At 45.5% G+C, this 22,250-nt stretch overlaps 1 protein-coding gene across 1 annotated transcript in view; it reads left to right on the forward strand.

Annotated features, from left to right (window-relative positions):
- The first annotated feature begins 1,196 nt into the window (after positions 1-1,196).
- LOC122942438 (oxysterol binding protein) overlaps positions 1,197-22,250 on the forward strand; it is a 362,440-nt gene continuing 341,386 nt past the window's right edge. Inside the window, exon 1 of the mRNA XM_044300057.1 lies at positions 1,197-1,569. Coding sequence (XP_044155992.1) covers positions 1,277-1,569 — 293 coding nt within the window. The 5' untranslated portion in view covers positions 1,197-1,276. The remainder of the gene's footprint in view (positions 1,570-22,250) is intronic.

A 22,250-nucleotide genomic window follows, 5' to 3' on the forward strand; every position in this document is an offset into this window, starting at 1 on the left:
CATTTCTATAGGAGCTGGCTAAATCCCATGACTCAGAGGGACCTCTCCTACATGTCACCTTCTCAGTATGTAATAGATAGAAAAGGTCCTTCTGGAGTCTGGGAAATAGTCATTTATACATGAGCTGGCTAAATCCCATGACTCAGAGGGACCTCTCCTACATGTCACCTTCTCAGTATGTAATAGATAGAAAAGGTCCTCCTGGAGTCTGGGAAATAGTCATTTCTATACGAGCTGGCAAAATCCCATGACTCAGAGGGACCTCTCCTACATGTCACCTTCTCAGTATGTAATAGATAGAAAAGGTCCTCCTGGAGTCTGGGAAATAGTCATTTCTATAGGAGCTGGCTAAATCCCATCACTCAGAGGGACCTCTCCTACATGTCACCTTCTCAGGTAATAGATAGAAAGGGTCCTTCTGGAGTCTAGGAAATAGTCATTTCTATAGGAGCTGGCTAAATCCCACGACTCAGAGGGACCTCTCCTACATGTCACCTTCTCAGTATGTAATAGATAGAAAAGGTCCTTCTGGAGTCCAGGAAATAGTCATTTCTATATCAGCTGGCTAAATGCCATCACTCAGAGGGACCTCTCCTACATGTCACCTTCTCAGTATGTAATAGATAGAAAAGGTCCTTCTGGAGTCCAGGAAATAGTCATTTCTATATGAGCCAGCTCAATCCCATCACTCAGAGGGACCTCTCCTACAAGACACTTCTCAGTATATAATAGATGGAGATGGTCCTTCTGGAGTCTGGTAAATAGTCGTTTCTATATGAGCTGGCTAAATCCCATGACTCAGAGGGACCTCTCCTACATGTCACCTTCTCAGTATGTAATAGATAGAGATGGTCCTTCTGAGTCATGGGATTTAGCCAGCTCATATAGAAATGAGCCGGCTAAATCCCATGACTGGGGAGGACCTCACCACTAGGGGGCCAAAAGGTCCTTACCAGTCATGGGAAATAGACAGCTGCTGCAGAGCCGGCTAAATCCCATGACTGGGGAGGACCAGGTCCCTCCCAGTCATGGGATTTAGTCACAACCCTGCTGCAGAGCCGGCTAAATCCCATGACTGGGGAGGACCAGGTCCCTCCCAGTCATGGGATTTAGTCACAACCATTTCCCTACCTCCTGACTTCGCCGCGACCCCTCGCCGTCCTACTAACCTGACTTCCTCCTAAGACTCCGCCTCTACCACGCACACCCATCAGTCCATGACGTGTCTTCTGGTTCCGGTGCACCGGTTTCGGCTCGTCCGCCTCGGTGTCTCCTGATGGCGGAGGTGCGTGCGGCTTCCACCGCTTCCGGTTCCGGTCTGGTATCACCGTCCTTATCACCCCCGGCTCTGCCACACAGCGGACCGGGTCCTGGATCTGTTCCTCCGCTTCCCCCGGCCCCGCCGCCTCCTGGGTCCGGTCCGGTACCGCCCAAGGAAGGCTCCAGCAGCTCCTCAGGCTCCGCATCCGGTTCAGCTCGAGAAGGATGGCTTTTCAAGTGGACCAACTACATTAAGGGTTACCAGCGGAGGTGGTTTGTTCTCAGCAATGGCCTCCTGTCATATTACCGGTAACTTCTAGCTTCATTTCTGTACTCTCGCTGCCGCTCGTGGCTTCATTCACCTCGGAAAATCTGCCCCTGTGTCCATCTGTATTTTAGGGACACTGCTTAGCTGAAAATGAAAGGGGTTGTCCAGGTTAATCTCTGAACCCGAGCAACCCCTTTAATTTTCAGAGCATCTCCTACCAGTGATCAGTGAAAAATGGACCAAATACAGTTAACAGCCCTATACACGTCAATGAGCGTGTTAGTCCACATCATGGACCAAAGTAGTTCATGTCTCAGTGATTTTTATTTTTTTCTTTCTTTCTTTGTAATGACGGTTAGTAGAAAAACTGATCTTTGATCAAACAAATTAGAAGACGACGGGTCTGCGTTCTTTGTGCGGAGACCATGGTCAGCATACGGTCTCCTCATGTGCAGTCCACATTTTCTACGGCCAGCAAATGTACCCATTGATCTGTGTTCACACGTCAGGTGTTTAACATCATGGAGGCATGCACTACTTTGCTTCATGATATGGACCAAGCGCGCCTATTGCAGGCTATGGGTCTGTGAAAATCCAGTGAACATTGGTGGCATTTGTGTTTTTTGGTGTTAAAAAGTAGCAAAACCCAGTTTTCACTAAGTATAGTCGCAGCTGGTGTTTTCATGCCACCCCTCGGCAGTTTCCCAAAAAAGAGTGGTGAGGATAGGGTGTGGGGCCATCTTTCACAACACAATTCGTCATCATTTGTGCCAGAAGCTGCTGTAAATTAAATGCCTCCTACGTTGGTGCAGACCCTATCAAGACCAACGTAGTAGGGGTGGGCGATATGGCCTAAAATCTATATTGCAATATAATTTTAAGCATGTGCAATATATATATCGCAATATATTGTTTTCTATATTTGGGAGGGTTAAACTTTTTTTTTTTTTTCTACTTTTTATTAAATGACTATTAGCCTCATTAAGGGCTAGAACCCTTGTCATATTCACCCTAATAGATCTCTATTAGGGTGAAACGGACTTTACACTCTCCCTGCTGCCCTGTGCTGTGTGCACACAACAGCAGGGAGCTGACCATGACAGCCAGCCTCTGGTCCGCCCCCCAGCCTCTCCCTCTTATCATCCCCCTCTGTTAATTCAAACCCATCCCCCTCCCACCCCAGTATTAAAGGGGTTGTCCGGGATTGGGGACATTGTTCTAATAGTAATAGACTGACATACACATTACAAACATGCATGTCATACCTTTTGAACATATTTCTGAAGCCCAGGTTTTATCCAGTAAATTCTTGGCCAGAAGGGAGTATTTTCTTGTATTCAGTGACGTACCAGGTCCCTGGCAGGCTAGCAAAGCCTCCTCTTCCGCTGCTCAGGGAGCCCGGTGACGTCACTGGCAGCCTAGGTAATTTTGCAGGGAGGATGGAGGGGCGGTAACTAGGCCGGCTGACATCGCACTAAGCCCCGCCCCCTCCAGTCCGGTGACGTCACAGGCAGCCTAGGTAATTATGCAGGGAGGATAGAGGGGCGGTAACTAGGCCAGCCGACATCGTGCTAAGCCCCGCCCCTCCAGTCCAATGACATCACTAGGCATGGAGCTTTATTGGCTGTACATATGGGGGAGGAATATGAGGCAGGAGGATGCATATGTATGGGAGGGCGGATCGATGGAGGAGTGGCCAACGTGCAGGAGGCATGAATATGTATGAGGGGGGGTGCAGTGGTGCGATGTTAGACAATAGAAACCAGGAGATGCCGGGCTGCACTGGGACCCACAGTGCAGTGCGGCAGGAACTGATCGCAAAGATAAACAGATATGTAAACAATCTGTTGGGGACTGTAGGAGCCATGCTCCAATGTGAAAGCTATCTAAAACCATCTTGGAAACACAGACTAGCCTACTAAAGGGGAGTAAGACGTTTAAAAAAAAAATACGTTTGATCCCGGACAACCACTTTAATCATTGGTGACAGTGGCCAAAGGTCCCCCCCCCCCCCCCCATTATTGGTGGCAGTGGGCGGTTCCGATCGGAGTCCCAGCAGTGTAATGCTGGGGCTCCGATCGGTTACCATGGCAGCCAGGAGTCACGCTACTGAAGTCCTCCTGGCTGCCATGGTATGTTAGTGAGCAACATTATACTCACGTGCGCCGTGGTCGCTGGGCGCTCCTTCTTATCAAAGGTCTGTGCGGCGCATTGCTAATGCTTTAAGCATTAGCAATGCGCCGCACAGACAGAAGAAGGAGCGACCGGCGGCCACGGCGCACGTGAGTATAATGCTGCTCACTAACATACCATGGCAGCCAGGACTTTAGTAGCGTGACTCCTGGCTGCCATGTAACCGATCTTCACAACCGCTCCGTGGTCACATCGTGGTCCGGCGATATGCACAAAATCCATATCGTGGCACAAATTTATATCGCCCACCTCTACAACGTAGCACACCCAAGTCTTGATAAATTGGGGTCTATGTGCCATGTACTTCTCCCTGAGTACCTGACACTAGAGATTTGCTGCTTCACTTAATTTTTGCAAGAAAATTTGCTTTGTGACAAATTACTTTTCTTTACAAGTAGTGGGTTCAATGACAGAACGGTGTATTTGCCACTCCCTGTCATTGCACCCCATCAGGTGGCGCGTTCATAGCTGATCGTGGCGTCTGACATTTTAATATTACATACTTGCCTCATCCGTTTGATCGCAAAGAGCTGGCCAACCGCCATCTTGATTGAAGATCCAGCATGAACTCTTGTGTGGCCCGTGATGACTTCTTCATCATGGGCCGCACAAGATTTTGTGCTGGATCTTCAATCAAGATGGTGGTGGCCAGCTCTTTTATTTTTACCGCCATTCAGGGAAAATCGTTTCATTACCACGAGCAACGAGATAATTCGGCTTTGCGACAAATCTAATTTTCCCTGAAATTGAGATCAAGTGGACTTTGACTCGCTCAACACTACCTGACACAATAAATCTGTATCTACATTGTACTATTCTTAAAGGGATATTCTGTTTGTGTGAAGTTATTCATTATCCACAATATAAGGGATAACTCTTTGATTGATGGGACCCCCACTGATCATGAGACTGGAGACCCAGTACCTCGTGGAGCCCCCCAAAATGAACAGAGAGGGTGGTCAGAGTTCCAAACATCACCAAGCTCTGTATTCCACTATTGCTGGAACTCCTGTAGAAATAAATGGAGTGGCTGCATGCATCCCTGACTCTGTTGTTAATTGCTGCGGATCGCATGTTGAGGCCGGGTCTGTGATACCGCCGCTGGCACCCGCTGCCTATACTTGAATTAATCTGTTAATTGCGTTTATTGGTGGCGCAGTGGCCACAGACCCCTCACCTCCTCCTCCCTGCTATCTCCACATTTGTGGCAGCGGCACAGTGGGGAGGGAGAGACTCCCTCGTTCTCCACTGTGCTGCTGAAGGGAACATGGCGCATGCTGAGAGCAGCGCGTGCCATGTTCTCTAACTGATACTAGGCTGTGCAGCCTAGTATCGTGAAATAGTAAGACCTGGTATTCAATCAATCCAGGTCTAAAAGTATCGATTGGGTATCAATACTTTGATACCTGGTGCAACTCTTATAGCGGTTATACATAGTTGTCACTGGGAGAGTGCACACAACTAAGCCCCTCCCACAAGTGAAAATGTCAAACTGAAGTTAGAAATGATGTTTCATGGAGGCTGAGAGATAAGCTTCACTTTATCCAAGCCCCATTATCATTAGTGTCCTGTTAGTATCCTGCAGGGGTTGTCATCACTGTAACATCGTGCTGGTGTGGCCTTGAAGAGGCAGAATATAGCACTACTCTCTTTAGGGTTGTTTCAATACCATAAAAAAGTATTGCGATACTCGATACCATTTGATACCACGTGAAAAAATAAAACGCCAAAAAAAGCCGCGGGCATTCCGCATTTTATGAAACGTCCGGCCCATAATAGAACAGTCCTATACTATTTTTTTGGGGGGGACAAGGTGACCAAAAAATAGTGAATCTCGCATTTTTTCTTTTCTTTTAAAAAATATAAAAAAATCTCTTATGCGTTGAATACTGTAAAAGATTACAGTATTCACCGCATAAGAGATTTTTTTATATTTTGGACTTTTCGTGCTTGGCGATATGTAATTCTTTATTTGTTTATATATTTTATATGTAAAAGTGGGAAAGGGGGTGATTTATAGTATTTTGGTGTATCTTTTTTTTTAACTTTTTTTGTTTTGTTTATTTAACCCCTTAGGGACCCATGACATACCGGTACGTTATGAGTTTAAAGTGAGATTGCGGCACTCCTGGGGTTAATCCGCACAGGATGCCGGCATCCTGTCACAACGCTGGGACCCCCCCAACCCCCCCCCCCCCCCCCCCCCCCCAATCGGCGATCGCAGCAAACCGCAGGTCAATTCAGACCTGCGGTTTGCTGCGCTTTTGGCTGAATGAGAGTTCAAAATGCCCACCACCCCTGCACCCCTGGATGGTTTTATGGCGGCAGGTGGTGCTGGGGGGGTGGTGCAGGAGGCGGGCGGTGCGGCAGGCGGGATCGCGATCCCCCTCCCGCCGAATAATCGTTGGTGTACAGTGGTATACCTGAGTGTCAGCACATTGCTGACACTCTGGTATAGACGGTCCGCTGTATGGAAAGAGTTAACAGTAAGATGTGGCTCCCTCCCTCTCCCATCGGGGGGCTGCTGTGCCCTTGCAGCCCCCCGACAGGATAGGGTGACAGAGGGAGGGAGCCCCAGTCCTTACCCTTCCCCCGTCTGCGAAGTTGTGGCCACAACTTCACAGGCGGGGAAGGTTCCCATGGCAACAGGACGCCTTCTCGGGCGTCCTGCTGTACATGGTGCTGAACAGATCTGTGCTAAAGTAAAGGCATAGATCTGTTCAGACAAAGTGTAAGTAAATACAGTACAATATATAGTGTACTGTATTATACAGACATCAGACCCACTGGATCTTCAAGAACCAAGTGGGTCTGGGTAAAAAAGAAAGTGGAAAAAAAAAGTGAAAATCAAGAAACATTCATCACTGGTTAAAAATGAAAAAAAATTAAATTCCCTACGCATGTTTGGTATCACCGCGTCCGTAACGACCTGATCTATAAAACGGTCATGTTACTTTCCCCGCACGGTGAACGCCCAAAAAATTAAAAACTATGAGAAAATTTAAATTTTGCCCACCTTACTTCCCAAAAATGGTAATAAAAGTGATTAAAAAAGTTGCATGTACGCCAAAATAGGGCCAATCAAACCGTCATCTCATCCCGCAAAATATGAGACCCTACCCAAGATAATCGCCCAAAAACTGAAAAAACTATGGCTCTTAGACTATGGAAACACTAAAACATGATTATTTTTTTTTGTTTCAAAAATGAAATCATTGTGTAAAACTTACATAAATAAAAAAAAGTATACATATTGGATATCGCTGTGTCCGTATCGACCGGCTCTATAAAAATATCACATGAGTTAAGGTGACCACCGTAAAAAACAAAACAAAAAAAACTGTTTTAAAAAAGCCATTTTTTGTCATCTTGCGTCACAAAAAGTGCAATAGCAAGCGATCAAAAAGTTGGATGCGCCCCAAAATAGTGCCAATAAAACAGCCATCTCATCCCGCAAAAAATGAGACCCTACTTAAGATAATCGCCCAAAAACTGAAAAAACTATGGCTCTTAGGCTATGGAGACAATAAAACTTTTTGTTTAAAAAATGAAATCATTGTGTAAAACTTACTTAAATAAAGAAAATTGTATACATATTGGGTATCGCCGCTACTGTGACAACCTGCTCTATAACATTACCACATGATCTAACCTTTCAGATGAATGTTGTGTAAAAAAAAAAAAAAAAACGGTGCCAAAAAAGCTATTTCTTGTTACCTTGCCGCACAAAGTGTAATATAGAGCAACCAAAAATCATATGTACCCTAAACTAGTACAAACAAAACTGTCACCCTATCCCGTAGTTTCTAAAATGGGGTCACTTTTTTGGAGTTTCTACTCTAGGGGTGCATCAGGGGGGCTTCAAATGGGACATGGTGTCAAAAAAACCAGTCCAGCAAAATCTGCCTTCCAAAAACCGTATGGCATTCCTTTCCTTCTGCGCCCTGCCGTGTGCCCGTACAGCGGTTTACAACCACATATGGGGTGTTTCTGTAAACTACAGAATCAGGGCCATAAATATTGAGTTTTGTTTGGCTGTTAGCCCTTGCTTTGTTACTTGAAAAAAAATATAAAAAAAAAAAATCTGCCAAATGAAATTTTGAAATTGTATCTCTATTTTCTATTAAATCTTGTGCAACACCTAAAGGGTTAACAAAGTTTGTAAAATCAGTTTTGAATACCTTGAGGGGTGTAGTTTCTTAGATGGGGTCACTTTTAGGGAGTTTCTACTCTAGGGGTGCATTAGGGGGCTTCAAATGGGACATGGTGTAAATAAACCAGTCCAGCAAAATCTGCCTTCCAAAATCCAAACGGCGCACCTTTCACTCTACGCCCCGCTGTGTGGCCGTACAGTAGTTTACGGCCACATATGGGGTGTTTCTGTAAACGACAGTCAGGGTAATAAAGATACAGTCTTGTTTGGCTGTTAACCCTTGCTTTGTTAGTGGAAAAAATTGGTTAAAATGGAAAATTAGGCGAAAAAATGAAATTCTCAAATTTCATCCCCATTTGCCAATAACTCTTGTGCAACACCTAAAATCAGTTTTGAATACCTTGAGGGGTGTAGTTTATAGAATGGGGTCATTTTTGGATGGTTTCATTCATGTAAGCCTCACAAAGTGACTTCAGAGCTGTAGTGGTCCCTAAAAATTGGGTTTTTGTAAATTTCTGAAAAATTTCAATATTTGCTTCTAAAGTTCTAAACCTTGTAACATCCCCAAAAAATAAAATATCATTCCAAAAATAAGTCGAACATGAAGTAGACATATGGGGAATGTAAAGCCATCACAATTTTTGGGGGTATTACTATGTATTACAGAAGTAGAGAAACAAACTTTGAAATTTGCAAATTTTTCAAAATTTTTGGTAAATTTGGTTATTTTTTTTAATGCAAACTTCATTTTTTACAACTTTTTTACTTCATTTTGCTAGTGTCATGAAGTACAATATGTGATGAAAAAACAATCTCAGAATGGCCTGGATAAGTCAAAGCGTTTTAAAGTTATCACCACTTAAAGTGACAGTGGTCAGATTTGCAAAAAATGGCCAAGTCCTTAAGGTGAAATAGGGCTGAGTCCTTAAGGGGTTAATAACAATGCCCCCCTCCCCTCCCCCTTAGGGGCTAGATCCTGGGATCTTTTAATCCCTTGTCCTATTCACTCTAATAGAGCTCTATTAGAGTGAATAGGATCTTACACTGTCCCTGCTGCCCTGTGCACACAGCAGCAAGGAGGTTACCATGGCAGCCAGGGCTTGAGTAGCAGAGGAAATTCTGCTCAGGTGCAAAAACCACTGGTCAAGATGGTCTTGATGATCAAATAAAATTATTTATTAAAAGATGGCGTACAAACATAAATCAATGTGTTTCAGGGATAAACAATTCCCCTTCATCAGGTTTTACAACATAAATAGTAAACGGGTAGCCAGTGGTCCATAGGAAACACCCCAAAAAAAGGGGGAGGGGTTGCCCCCAGGTGTCATTCTAAGGCTCCTTTCACACTAGCGTTCGCTGGTCCGCTCGTGAGCTCCGTTTGAAGGAGCTCACGAGCGGACCCGAACGCAGCCGTCCAGCCCTGATGCAGTCTGAATGGAGCGGATCCGCTCAGACTGCATCAGTCTGGCGGCGTTCAGCCTCCGCTCGCCTCCGCGCGGACAGCTGAACGCTGCTTGCAGCGTTCGGGTGTCCGCCTGGCCGTGCGGAGGCGTGCGGATCCGTCCAGACTTACAATGTAAGTCAATGGGGACGGATCCGTTTGAAGATGCCACAATGTGGCTCAATCTTCAAGCGGATCCGTCCCCCATTGACTTTACATTGAAAGTCTGGACGGATCCGTACGAGGCTATTTTCACACTTAGCTGTTATATGCTAAAAATAATGCAGACGGATCCGTTTTGAACGGAGCCTCCGTCTGCATTATTATGAGCGGATCCGTTCAGAACGGATCCGCCCGAACGCTAGTGTGAAAGTAGCAGTAGCCTAAGGCTACTTTCACACTAGCGTTCGGGCGGATCCGTTCTGAACGGATCCGCTCATAATAATGCAGACGGAGGCTCCGTTCAGAACAGATCCGTCTGCATTATATTAGCAAAAAAAAGCTAAAGTGTGAAAATAGCCTGGGACGGATCCGTCCAGACTTTCAATGTAAAGTCAATGGGGGACGGATCCGCTTGAAGATTGAGCCACATTGTGGCATCTTCAAACGGATCCGTCCCCATTGACTTACATTGTAAGTCTGGACGGATCCGCACGGCCAGGCGGACACCCGAACGCTGCAAGCAGCGTTCAGCTGTCCGCCTGTCCGTGCGGAGGCGAGCGGAGCGGAGGCTGAACGCCATGGGGGACGGATCCGCTTGAAGATTGAGCCACATTGTGGCATCTTCAAACGGATCCGTCCCCATTGACTTACATTGTAAGTCTGGACGGATCCGCACGGCCAGGCGGACACCCGAACGCTGCAAGCAGCGTTCAGCTGTCCGCCTGTCCGTGCGGAGGCGAGCGGAGCGGAGGCTGAACGCCGCCAGACTGATGCAGTCTGAGCGGATCCGCATCCATTCAGACTGCATCAGGGCTGGACGGCTGCGTTCGGGTCCGCTCGTGAGCCCCTTCAAACGGAGCTCACGAGCGGACACCCGAACGCTAGTGTGAAAGCAGCCTAAGGCAGATCATACTAGATTTATTAAAATAGGAAATAGCACTAGGAATAAGCTAAAGGGCACCTAGAGGGCTTAGCTACTTATTTTCTTAAAAACGAATGTTTTATTCAATAGAAAATGAATAAAACGGATAAATCCATGGTTATGTATATATCCAGAGGCAGGTTTGTCACGTGACCGCATCTTCAGCGGTCCCCCTGGATCTCACAGGCCGGAAGCTGTATGAGTAATACACACTGTATTACTCATACAGCCAATGCATTCCAATACAGAAGTATTGGAATGCATTGTAAAGGGGATCAGACCCCCAAAAGTCCCAAAGTGGGACAAAAAACTAAGTGGAAAAAAAAACAACACGTGATTTCCCTCAAATGAAGTTAAAAAAAATAAAACCATACCGTCCCTATTGACCAGCTCTATAAACATATCACATGACCTAACCCCTCAGGTGAACACCGTAAAAATAAAAACTGTACTAAATAAACCAACAGTAAGCGAGCAAAAGGGCGTATGCCCACCAAAATAGTACCAATCTAGTCGCCTCATCCCGCAAAAAATGAGCCCCTGCCTAAGACCAAAAAATAACAAAAACTATGGATCAGAATATGGAGACGCATCATTTTTTTTTGTTTTAAAAAAGCTGTTATTGTGTAAAACTTAAGTAAATTTAAAAAAGTATACATATTGGGTATAACCTGCTCTAAAAAAATATCACATGACCTCAGGTGAACAAACCTAAATAATGGTGTAAAAAAAAAAGGCTTTTTTGTCACCTTACATCACAAAAAGTGTAATAGCAAGCGATCAAAAAGTCATATGCACCCCAAAATAGTGCCAATCAAACCGTCATCTCATCCCGCAAAAATCATACCCTACCCAAGATAATCGCCCAAAAACTGAAAAAAACTATGGCTCTCAGACTATGGAAACACTAAAACATGATATTTTTTCGTTGTGTAAAACTTGCATAAATAAAAAAAATAGTATCCTATGTACCCTAAACTAGTACCAACTAAACTGCCACCCTATCCTGTAGTTTCTAAAATGGGGTCACTTTTTGGGAGTTTCTACTCTAGTGGTGCATCGGGGGGGGGGGGGGGGCTTCAAATGGGACATGGTGTCAAAAAACCAGTCCAGCAAAATCTGCCTTCCAAAAACCGTATGGCATTCCTTTCCTTCTGCGGTCTGCTGTGTGCCCGTACAGCAGTTTACGACCACATATGGGGTGTTTCTGTAAACAACTGAATCAGAGCCATAAATATTAAGTTTTGTTTGGCGGTTAACCCTTGCTTTGTAACTGGAAAAAAATTATTTAAATGGAAAATCTGCCCAAAAAGTGAAATTTTGAAGTTGTATCTCTATTTTCCATTAAATCTTGTGTAACACCTAAAGGGTTAACGACATTTGTAAAATTCGTTTTGAATACCTTGGGGGGGGGGGGGGGGGGGGGGGTCATTTTTTGGTGGTTTTTATTATGCCTCACTCACATAGTGACATTAGACCTGAACTGGTACTTTTTAAAAGTGGGTTTTTGAAAAGTTTCAGAAAAATTTCTAGATTTGCTTCTAAACCTCTAAGCCTTGTAACAGCCCCAAAAAATGTAATGTCATTCTCAAAATGATCCAAACAAGACATATGGGGAATGTGAAGTAATAACTATTTATTGGAGGTATTACTATGTATTATAGAATTAGAGAAATTAAAACTAAAAAATGTGCTCTTTTTTTGGGTATAACAAATTTTACAAATACCAAATTTAAAGTACAATATGTGACGAAAAACAATCTCAAAATGGCCTGGATAAGTCAAAGAATCACCACATAAATTTACAGTGGTCAGTTTTTCAAAAAATGACCTGGCCCTTAGGGCTGTTTGACACAAGCGGATGCCGTGCGTGAATGAGAGCCAAGACCCGCTGCGGACAGAAGAAGCACGGAGCATTAACATTGCCTCTCTATGATCTCTTTACTACGAAATCACAGTGACAACTTTGTTATTATGGGCCAAACGTTTCATAAAATGCGAAATGCACCCGTCTTTTATTTATTTAAATTTTTTTTGCGTGTTATTGAGTATCGCAATACTTTTTTATGGTGATGAAAGCGAATCAAAATTTTGGTATCGAAACAACCCTACGCCGATCTGTTTTTTTTTTTTTTTTTAGTCTGGAGCACTGCTCACGTTTTACTTCCCACTACCATCTTGTATCTACAGTGTTGTCCCTGCTTATTACCTACCACCACCATTATTCTGCATCTACACTGTCCACCTCAATCTTTCCTTGCCATCATCCTGACCTTATGTAAAATGTTCTCCTCACTTATTGCCTGCCACAACTATCCTGATCTATATCTACACTGTTCTCCTCACCTGTTACTGGCCGCCATTGTCCTGTATCTGCTGAACTCTTACTGTACTCGCTGTCCTGTATCTTCCCGGTCCTCCTCCTTCTTACCTTACCACTATCCTGACCTCCATGTAGTGTTCTTTTCAATTGTCTCCTGCCATCACTATCCTGACAAGTAGCTACAGTATACTCCTTACTTATTACCTGTCACTACCTGGGCTACAGTTCTCAATTTTGTTTTTTCTGTTGACATATTGGGGGAGATTTATTAAAACTTATGCAAAGGAAAGCTGACTTAGTTGCTCATAGAAACCAATTAGCTTCAACCTCATTTTTCAGAGCTCTTTTGGAAAAGAATAGGGTTGATTTGATAGGTTGCTATGGGCAACTTATACAGTTTTCCTTTGCACCAGTTTTGCTAAATCTTGCCACTTTGTATCTACCGTATTTTCCTCACTTTCTACCTGGCACCACCACACTGTCCGCTATCTACACGTTGTTCTCTTTATTACCTGCCACCACCATACTGTCCGGTATCTACACACTGTTTTCTTTATTTATTAGGGTACTTTCCCACTTGCGTTGTTTGATTCCGGCAGGCAGTCCCGTTGCCTGGACTGCCTGCCTGATCATGCAAACTGTATGTAAACGTCGTCAGAACTGCCTGCCGGATCCGGCAAAACGTATGCCAACTGATGGCATTAGTAAGACTGATTAGGATCCTGATCATTCTTAAAAATGTCTGATCAGTCAGAAAAATGCATTGAAATGCCAGATCTGGTGTCATCCGGCAAAAAGTCTTCAGTTTTTTTCACCGGAGATAAAACTGCAGCATGCTACGGTTTCATCTTTTGCCTGATCAGTCAAAATGACTGAACTGAAGACATCCTGATGTATCCTGAATGGATTACTCAATATTCAGAATGCATGGGGATATACCTGATCAGCTCTTTTCCGGCATTGAGCCCTTTTGACGGAACTCGGTGCCGGAAAAGAAAAATGCTAGCGTGAAAGTACCCTTATTTGGCAAAACGGATCAGGTATTTTTTTTTTCTTCTTACCCGCATACCGGGTCCTTCAATGCGGCAATTTGAATGCTGGATCCGGCACTAATACATTCCTGTGGGGGAAAAAAAATGCAGTCAGGTAAGGCTAGTTTCACACTAGCGTTCGGCTGTCCGCTCGTGGGCTCCGTTTGAAGGGGCTCACGAGCGGACCCGAACGCTTCCGTCCAGCCCTGATGCAGTCTGAATGGATGCGGATCCGCTCAGACTGCATCAGTCTGGCGGCATTCAGCCTCCGCTCCGCTCAGCAGGCGGACACCTGAACGCTGCTTGCAGCGTTCGGGTGTCCGCCTGGCCATGCGGATCCGTCCAGACTTACAATGTAAGTCAATGGGGACGGATCCGTTTGAAGATGCCACAATATGGCTCAATCTTCAAGCGGATCCGTCCCCCATTGACTTTCAATGTAAAAGTCTGGACGGATCCGCTCAGGCTAATTTCACACTTAGCTTTTTTTTTGCCAATATAATGCAGACGGATCCGTTCTGAACGGAGCCTCCGTCTGCATTAATATGATCGGATCCGTTCAGAACGGATCCGATCGAACGCTAGTGTGAAAGTAGCCTAAGTGTTCAGTTTTTTTGGCCAGAGATGAAACCGCAGCATACTGCAGTATTATCTTCGTCCTGAAAAGTCAAAAAGACTGAACTGAAGACCTCCTGATGCATCCTGAACAGATTGATCTCCATTCAGAATGCATTAGGATAAAACTGATCAATTATTTTCCAGTATTGAGCCCTGTTGGGCACTATATATACGGACCCCTTTACCTTAGTGTCCCTGTAAATGATCTCGGCAGCAAGCTTGGATTAAGTCTTTCTGGTACCAGGAGGGTGAATGAATGACAAACATGTGCCTTGTTCAAATTCACTCTGTTTAATGTCAGAAGAGCAACAGTTGATATAGGAGGGGTTGAACTTTCTTTACATCCAATCATGTGTTAGCATTTATCACAACCTATAGTATTCATACACATGAGCTCTGCATTAACATAAAGGATGCAGTAGTAACAGCACTTGACCAATCGGGTATGGACACATGGGCCACTATGCATCTAAAATCCTGATGACCTTATAAGGTAAACCTTCCAACTTTTAGGAATGTTTGGGTATTCTTGAAACCGCTAAGGAAGTTTCTTACATACCAAAGGGGGATGGTGATCTTAAACAGATGTACTGGTCAGCTTAGATAGAAAAGATGGAGTTACCTATATCCCATCAAGCCCCTAGGATGGAACTTGGTGCCGGAAAAGAATAACGCTAGTGTGAAAGTATCCTTACCTGCCACCACCATACTGTCCGGTATCTACACATTGTTCTCGTAATTCATTATTTTACCTTATTGTTCTGTCCAGGGCTCCTTATTACCGTATTTTTCGCCCTATAAGACGCACCGGCCCATAAGACGCACCTAGGTTTTTGGGGAGGAAAAAACATTTTTTAACCAAAAGGGGTGCTGTGTGTTTAGTGGATTTGGAACGAATGGTGGTCTCTGGATGGCACTATTACTGGGGATCTGTGGATGACTGACACTGTTATGTGGGGGGCATCTGTGGATGACTGACACTGTTATGTGGGGGGCATCTGTGGATGACTGACACTGTTATGTGGGGGGCATCTGTGGATGACTGACACTGTTGTGGGGGGCATCTGTGGATGACTGACACTGTTGTGGGGGGCATCTGTGGATGACTGACACTGTTGTGGGGGGCATCTGTGGATGACTGACACTGTTGTGGGGGGCATCTGTGGATGACGGACACTGTTGTGGGGGGCATCTGTGGATGACGGACACTGTTGTGGGGGGCATCTGTGGATGACGGACACTGTTGTGGGGGGCATCTGTGGATGACGGACACTGTTGTGGGGGGCATCTGTGGATGACGGACACTGTTGTGGGGGGCATCTGTGGATGACGGACACTGTTGTGGGGGGCATCTGTGGATGACGGACACTGTTGTGGGGGGCATCTGTGGATGACGGACACTGTTGTGGGGGGCATCTGTGGATGACGGACACTGTTGTGGGGGGCATCTGTGGATGACGGACACTGTTGTGGGGGGCATCTGTGGATGACGGACACTGTTGTGGGGGGCATCTGTGGATGACGGACACTGTTATATATGTACCATCCACAGACCCCCCCCCCCCCCAGCCCATAACTGTGCCATCCACAGATCGCCCCCGCCGCCAGTATACTAAAATAAGATGTCATATTCAATTTATACTTATTAAACATGCCCCCTCAGTCCCATTTCTACCTTACATCCGAATCGCTGCTGTAGAATGCAGGCAGGCAGGACGGGCGGCCGGGGCGTCAACTTACTGACGTCACTTGCCTGCGCCGCCTGCTTTATTCATAAAGTAAGCGGCGCAGTCACGTGACAAGAGTTACGCTGCCGCCCGCCCGGCCTGAATTCTACTGCCGCAATTAGGATGTAAGTTAGTAATAGGACTAAGGGGGCAAGTTTAATAACTATTATTTGAAAATGACATCTTATATTAGTATACTGGAGCGGCAGGGCGGTGCTATACTACACTGACTGCACCGCCCCGCCGCTATTGCCAGCCCCCAGACCCTCCTCCCAGTCCCTCCCCGAGTCCCCGCTCACTGATACATCGCTGCCAGCGATGTAAAACTGCAAGCATTCGCCCCATAAGACGCAGGGGCATTTCTCCCCCATTTTGGGGGAAGAAAAAGTGCGTCTTATGGGGTGAAAAATACGGTACATGTTGCTTACCTTGTAAGTCACTGAATATCAGTTTTGGGAAGGCTGATTTGGTTGGGCACCCACATTTTACTGTCAGTGTAAGTTATTTGGTTGTACAGCAAGCAGCACTACTAACCTTTTGTTTCTCAGGAGTGTAGCGAAAGTGCAAAGGTTGGTACGCACAAAGTGGAAAATCTATTATCTCCCCTGTGCCTAAAAGGTGGCCTCAGAAATTTTTTAAATCTCTCAGCTTTTGATGCCACCCTTGTCACTTTCCCTAAAGGGCGTGTGGCAAGGGTGAGAAAGTGTGTTACGCCAGCGTTTTGGCACAAATAAAGACAGCTCTGTGCTTATGTGCATACATAGATTTATTTTTAGGTGAATGGACTGCCTGAGGATGCGCCTAATTTATGAGGCGGGGTGCACCTCGTCGCATTCCCCAGCGGCGGGATATCAAGTCTGGCGCAGAAAGTGCTGTCTTGATAAATCTCCCCCTATGCTCAAATCTGAGGTAATTATAGATTTTTGGTGCAGATACTGCAGTAAACCACATTCCACTGCTAGTGAGCTGTTCTTGCGAGACTAGGTCATTCTTGCAAGAACAGCTCATCTTCTCACTGGCTTTGAAGAGGTCCCCAGAATTTGTACGGCATTTTAGCTAGACTAGAGCGAATAGAACGGCCACTGAGCAGGGATGAAGTCTTCTCTAATACCAGAATTTTGAGTTTGATACCAAAAAAAGTATTACAACACCAATTTAACATGCAAGAAAAATAAAAAATACTCACACGTTAACCACATGTTGCATGGGGTAAACGTGTGAGTATTTTTTTATTTTTACTTTTTGCAAAGGGGTCACTTACTATTAATGTGAAGCAGATAGGTCTAAATGGATAAAGCCTCATATTAATAGTAACACCAGCAAGTACTTCCTGACAGCATGGGGTTAATGTGTGGGTTGGTGTTGGGTACTACAGTATGATAAGGTTACTGGCTATTAGTGTGAGACACATGGAGTCTAAATTAATGAAACCATGTGCCACATATTAATAGCAACCTCGTCAAGTAGTACCCCGCTTAACATAATGGACAACATGGGGTTATTGGCATCAGGTACATGCTGGAGTAACTTGCTGTTAATATGAGGCACATTGCTTTATCAAGTTGGACCTGCATGTGCCTCACATTAACACTAAGTAACCTCATTATGTGTACCTCACATTAATGGTTAACCCAATGTTGCCCATTATTTGATGAGGTGATTGGAGGCCACTTACTTTTAATCTGAGGTACATGGGGGTACTAATGTAATTACACCATGTACCTCAGATTAATAATAGGTGACCCCATCTGTGGGACAGTGTGTGGGTACCTGCGCTTTTCAGATCACTAATGGCTGGGGACTGGACAGTGGCGGATCCAGAGCCTGGTCTCGGGATGGGCACTTCCATATTGTTTTGTGGCGGCGGACAGAAAATAATGTGGTGCTTATAGAACAGACTATTTTATTTAACCTGTGTGAGCAGAAGAAATGCTCTGTCTATAACTAAGGACTATCAGGGTATATTACAGGGCGTATTATAACTGAGGAGGGGTATCAGGGAACATTATAAATATACAGGGGGTAATATAACTGAGGGTTATCAGGGTAAATTATACAAGGGGTAATATAACTGAGAAGGGCTATCAGGGGACATTTTACAGGGGTAATATATAAGTTATATTATGACTGTATAATGTCCCCTGCTAGCCCTTAGTTATATTAGCCCCAGTATAATGTCCCCTGATATCCCTCAGTTATATTACCACTGTATAATGTACCCTAATACTCCTCAGTTATATAACTGAGTAGGGTACATTATACAGTGGGGTAATATAACTGAGCTAAGAAGGGGTGCAGGTACTTTATATGCGTAGTGCGTACTACTGTATTATAACTTCTACTTATAGGGTCTCAGCTAGGCACCTGGAGTCACGGATTTTGAAGGACTATTGCTGGTTTTCTGGCACCGTACTGCCAGCCCAGATGTTGTAGCTGCTCACATGAAGGTCCTGCTGATTCACTCTGGTCAGGGACGTCCACTCACGTATTCAGGTGCCCTATAATGTGAACATGGGGTGTCTTAACTTAAGGAAGCAAATCAACGCAATATGTTACTGCAAAATGCAATTAAGGGCTCTTTCACACCTTCCTGATCAGTTTTATCCTAATGCATTCTGAATGGAGTGAAATCTGTTCAGGATGTCTTCAGTTCCGGAACGGAAAGTTTTTTGGCCGTAGAAAATACCGCAGCATGCTGCGCTTTTTGCTCCGGCCAAAAATCCTGAAGACTTGCCGCAAGGCTGGATCCGGAATTAATGCCCATTGAAAGGCATTGGTCCAGATCCGGCCTTAAGCTAAACGTTGTTTCGGCGCATTGCCGGATCCGACGTTTAGCTTTTTCTGAATGGTTACCATGGCTGCCGGGACGCTAAAGTCCAGGCAGCCATGGTAAAGTGTAGCGGGGAGCGGGGGAGCAGCATACTTACAGTCCGTGCGGCTAGCGGGGCGTTCCAGGGTGACGTCAGGGCGCCCCACGCACATGGATGACGTGATCGCATGGGGCGCTCTGACGTCACCCTGGAGCGCCCCGGGAGCCACGCGGACTGTAAGTATACCGCTCCCCCGCTCCTACTATGGCAACCAGGACTTTAATAGCGTCCTGGGTGCCATAGTAACACTGAACACATTTTGAAGACGGATCAGTCTTCAAATGCTTTCAGTTCACTTGCGTTTTTACAGATCCGGCGTGTAATTCCGGCAAGTGGAGTACACGCCGGATCCAGACAACGCAAGTGTGAAAGAGGCCTTAACTGTGTCGTATTAATACAGCATAGTGGTATAGCTAGCAGGGTCACAGATACAAGCAGGACCACCAGGAAATCTGATATTTGCCCTTTCAATGCTTTTGATCACCCAGGATGCGGTAACCCCTCAATTCTGGGTGGTAGAGAAATTGCAAAGATCCACAGCACTCCTAAAGAGTTAAAAAATGTGCTATTTATTCACACATGTCATACAGCAACGTTTTGGTCCTCAGAACCTTTTTCAACCCAAGTGTTGAAGGCTTGAAAAAGGTTCTAAGAGAGAACCGAAATGTTGCTGTATGACGTGTGAATAAATAGCAAATTTTTTCACTTTTAAGGAGTGCTGTGGATTTTTGCAATATATCTATCTCAAAAAGATGGCAGGGCAGCACTCCTCACTTCAAGTGATACAAATGATTAAGGTGCCAGCGTTTTCCCCTGGGTCCTGGGGTCCAAACACAATCCAAATAAATGTAACGCAGCACTCCTTAGATAAAAAGTGAAAAAATACCAAATTTATTCAACACATGTTGATACAAGCAACGCTTCAGCTCTCTCACAGAGCACTTGGCTTGATAATGGCTCTGTGAGAGAGCTGAAACGCCTGTATCAACATGTGTTGAATAAATTTTGTATTTCACTTTTTATCTAAAAAGTAGTGCTGCGTTACATTTATTTGGAATAGATAGATAGATAGATAGATAAATTAACCCTGTGACTGCCTTACTCCACCAGGGATGCAGACAATAAGCTTCACTTGCATGCTGTTTAATGCAGTTTGCCTGAATGCCGGATGTTCTGTGGCACTTTGTATCTGGCTACTTAGAGCTTATTATTGGCCATGATGACACCACCACCCTCACCTAACTTAGCAGGCACGCGGGACGGCACTCAGTATCTTCAGGCAGGCTCTTCTTTTTTCCTCTGCATCCCAGAAGGGACTACTCCCTCTCCTGTCCTGGCTCACGTCGCACGGCTATGCCACCGCTCCAGCTCCGCCACCCTATGTACAGTAAACGGGACATGTTCTAGTTTTATTCTGACCGCTGGGCCGCGGCCCGGCGGTAGGGGACCGCCGCATTAGGGTACTTTCACACTTGCGTTTTTCTTTTCCGGCATAGAGTTCCGTCCTAGGGGCTCAATGCCGGTGTTCTGCCACTTTTCTATACCCGGACAAAAGTCTATACCCGGAAGTAATGTAGCTGCACCGGAATTCACATGGACGCGTTGGAATCAGCTGGAGGAGGGTGTGTGCGCGCTGCGCAAGCGCATTCGGCTAAAGTATGTTAATCTGGCAGAACGCCCCTGCATTTTCCCAGCCATCCATTTCTTTACTATCAATGGCGGCATAGAGTTCGTTTTAGCAAATGCCGAGCGCAACGAGGCCAGAGAAGCGAGCCCACGAGGGTACAAATTAATGTTCTGCCAGATTACTATACTTTTAGCCGAATGCACTTGCCCAGCACGCACACCCTCTCCTCCAGCTGATTCCAACGCGTCCACGTGACTTCCAATGCAGCTACATCACTTCCGGGTATAGACTTTTGTCCGGGTATAGAAAAGTGGCAGAACACCGGCATTGAGCCCCTAGGACGGAACTCTATGGCGGAAAAGAACAGATCAGTTTTATCCCCATGCATACTGAATGGAGAGTAATCCGTTCAGGATGCATCAGGATGTCTTCAGTTCAGTCTTTTTGACTGATCAGGTAAAAGATAAGGGTACTTTCACACTAGCGTTTTTCTTTCCGGCATAGAATCCGTCCTAGGGGCTCAAATCCAGAAAAGAACTGATCAGTTTTATCCCCATACATTCTGAATGGAGAGCAATCCGTTCAGGATGCATCCAGTTCAGTCTTTTTTATTTTTTTTTACTGATCAGGCTTTTCAGAAAACTGTAGCATGTTGTATTTTTACCTCCGGCCAAAAATCCGGAACACTTTGAACGCCGGATCCGGCATTTTCCCCATTAACTTGCATTAGTGCCGTGTGATCCCACTTTTGCATGTTAAACCCGAAAAATGTGAAAACAAAGTCCATAAATGGCGGATATGTTTTTTCCAATGCATTTTTTCAATGTGATTAGAATCCTGATCAGGATTCAAATGTAATCCGTTTTCACACGTTTTTCCAGATCGGCGGGCAGTTCCGGCGATGGAATTTCCCGCTGGATTCAAACAACGCTAGTGTGACAGTACCCTTAGATAGGCATATACAACAGTTTGAAGTGCCCACGACCTTCACCGAGTGGGACACTGCACACTGAAACTGACATGTGAATGAGGCCTAACTGATGCGCAAAATAACTGCAGTACGCACCATGTGCATGTGGCCCTAGCAAAGGATTTGTCTGCGGAGGGGAAATCTGCAGTACACCAAACCTCAGCCAAAATCAGGAATTTGGGATGGGGTTGGGGTCCGCACAGTAATTGACCTGTGGGTGGATTTTAAAACCACGTCAAATCTGCATTTAAATCACGTTTTTCTGTTCACATCTGGCGTTGACTTTAGCAACTGGGTTACCACTTTCATTTTTAACGGACACTGTGAGAATAGCACAAGTGACACAGTCGGCAGCCACCTGCGCCCTCATGGTTCTCAGGGCCGCTTCACATTGCCAGTCCCACATCTAGGCAAGTCTATTATTGAAGGAGGGTCCCGCGCTCACCCCCCCAAATACCGCACCACCAGCAGCCAGTGCACCCCCCAATGTCTCCAGAGTCTGACACAGCGTGGTCTCCTGTCGCCACGCTGTCGCATACGCTTTACTGGCCGGCTGCACGGCGCTTATTCACAGGATAAGAAAACGGGCGGGAGACGAGCGCGCGCACACCGTTAGGGCAGACAGACCAGAAGAAGAGGCTGCCGTTCGGTAAGCAGCAGTAAGCCCTCCCCCTACTTTAATATT

Source organism: Bufo gargarizans, chromosome 6 (genome assembly GCF_014858855.1).
Source record: "Bufo gargarizans isolate SCDJY-AF-19 chromosome 6, ASM1485885v1, whole genome shotgun sequence".
In the NCBI taxonomy this organism is placed as follows: Eukaryota; Metazoa; Chordata; class Amphibia; order Anura; family Bufonidae; genus Bufo; species Bufo gargarizans.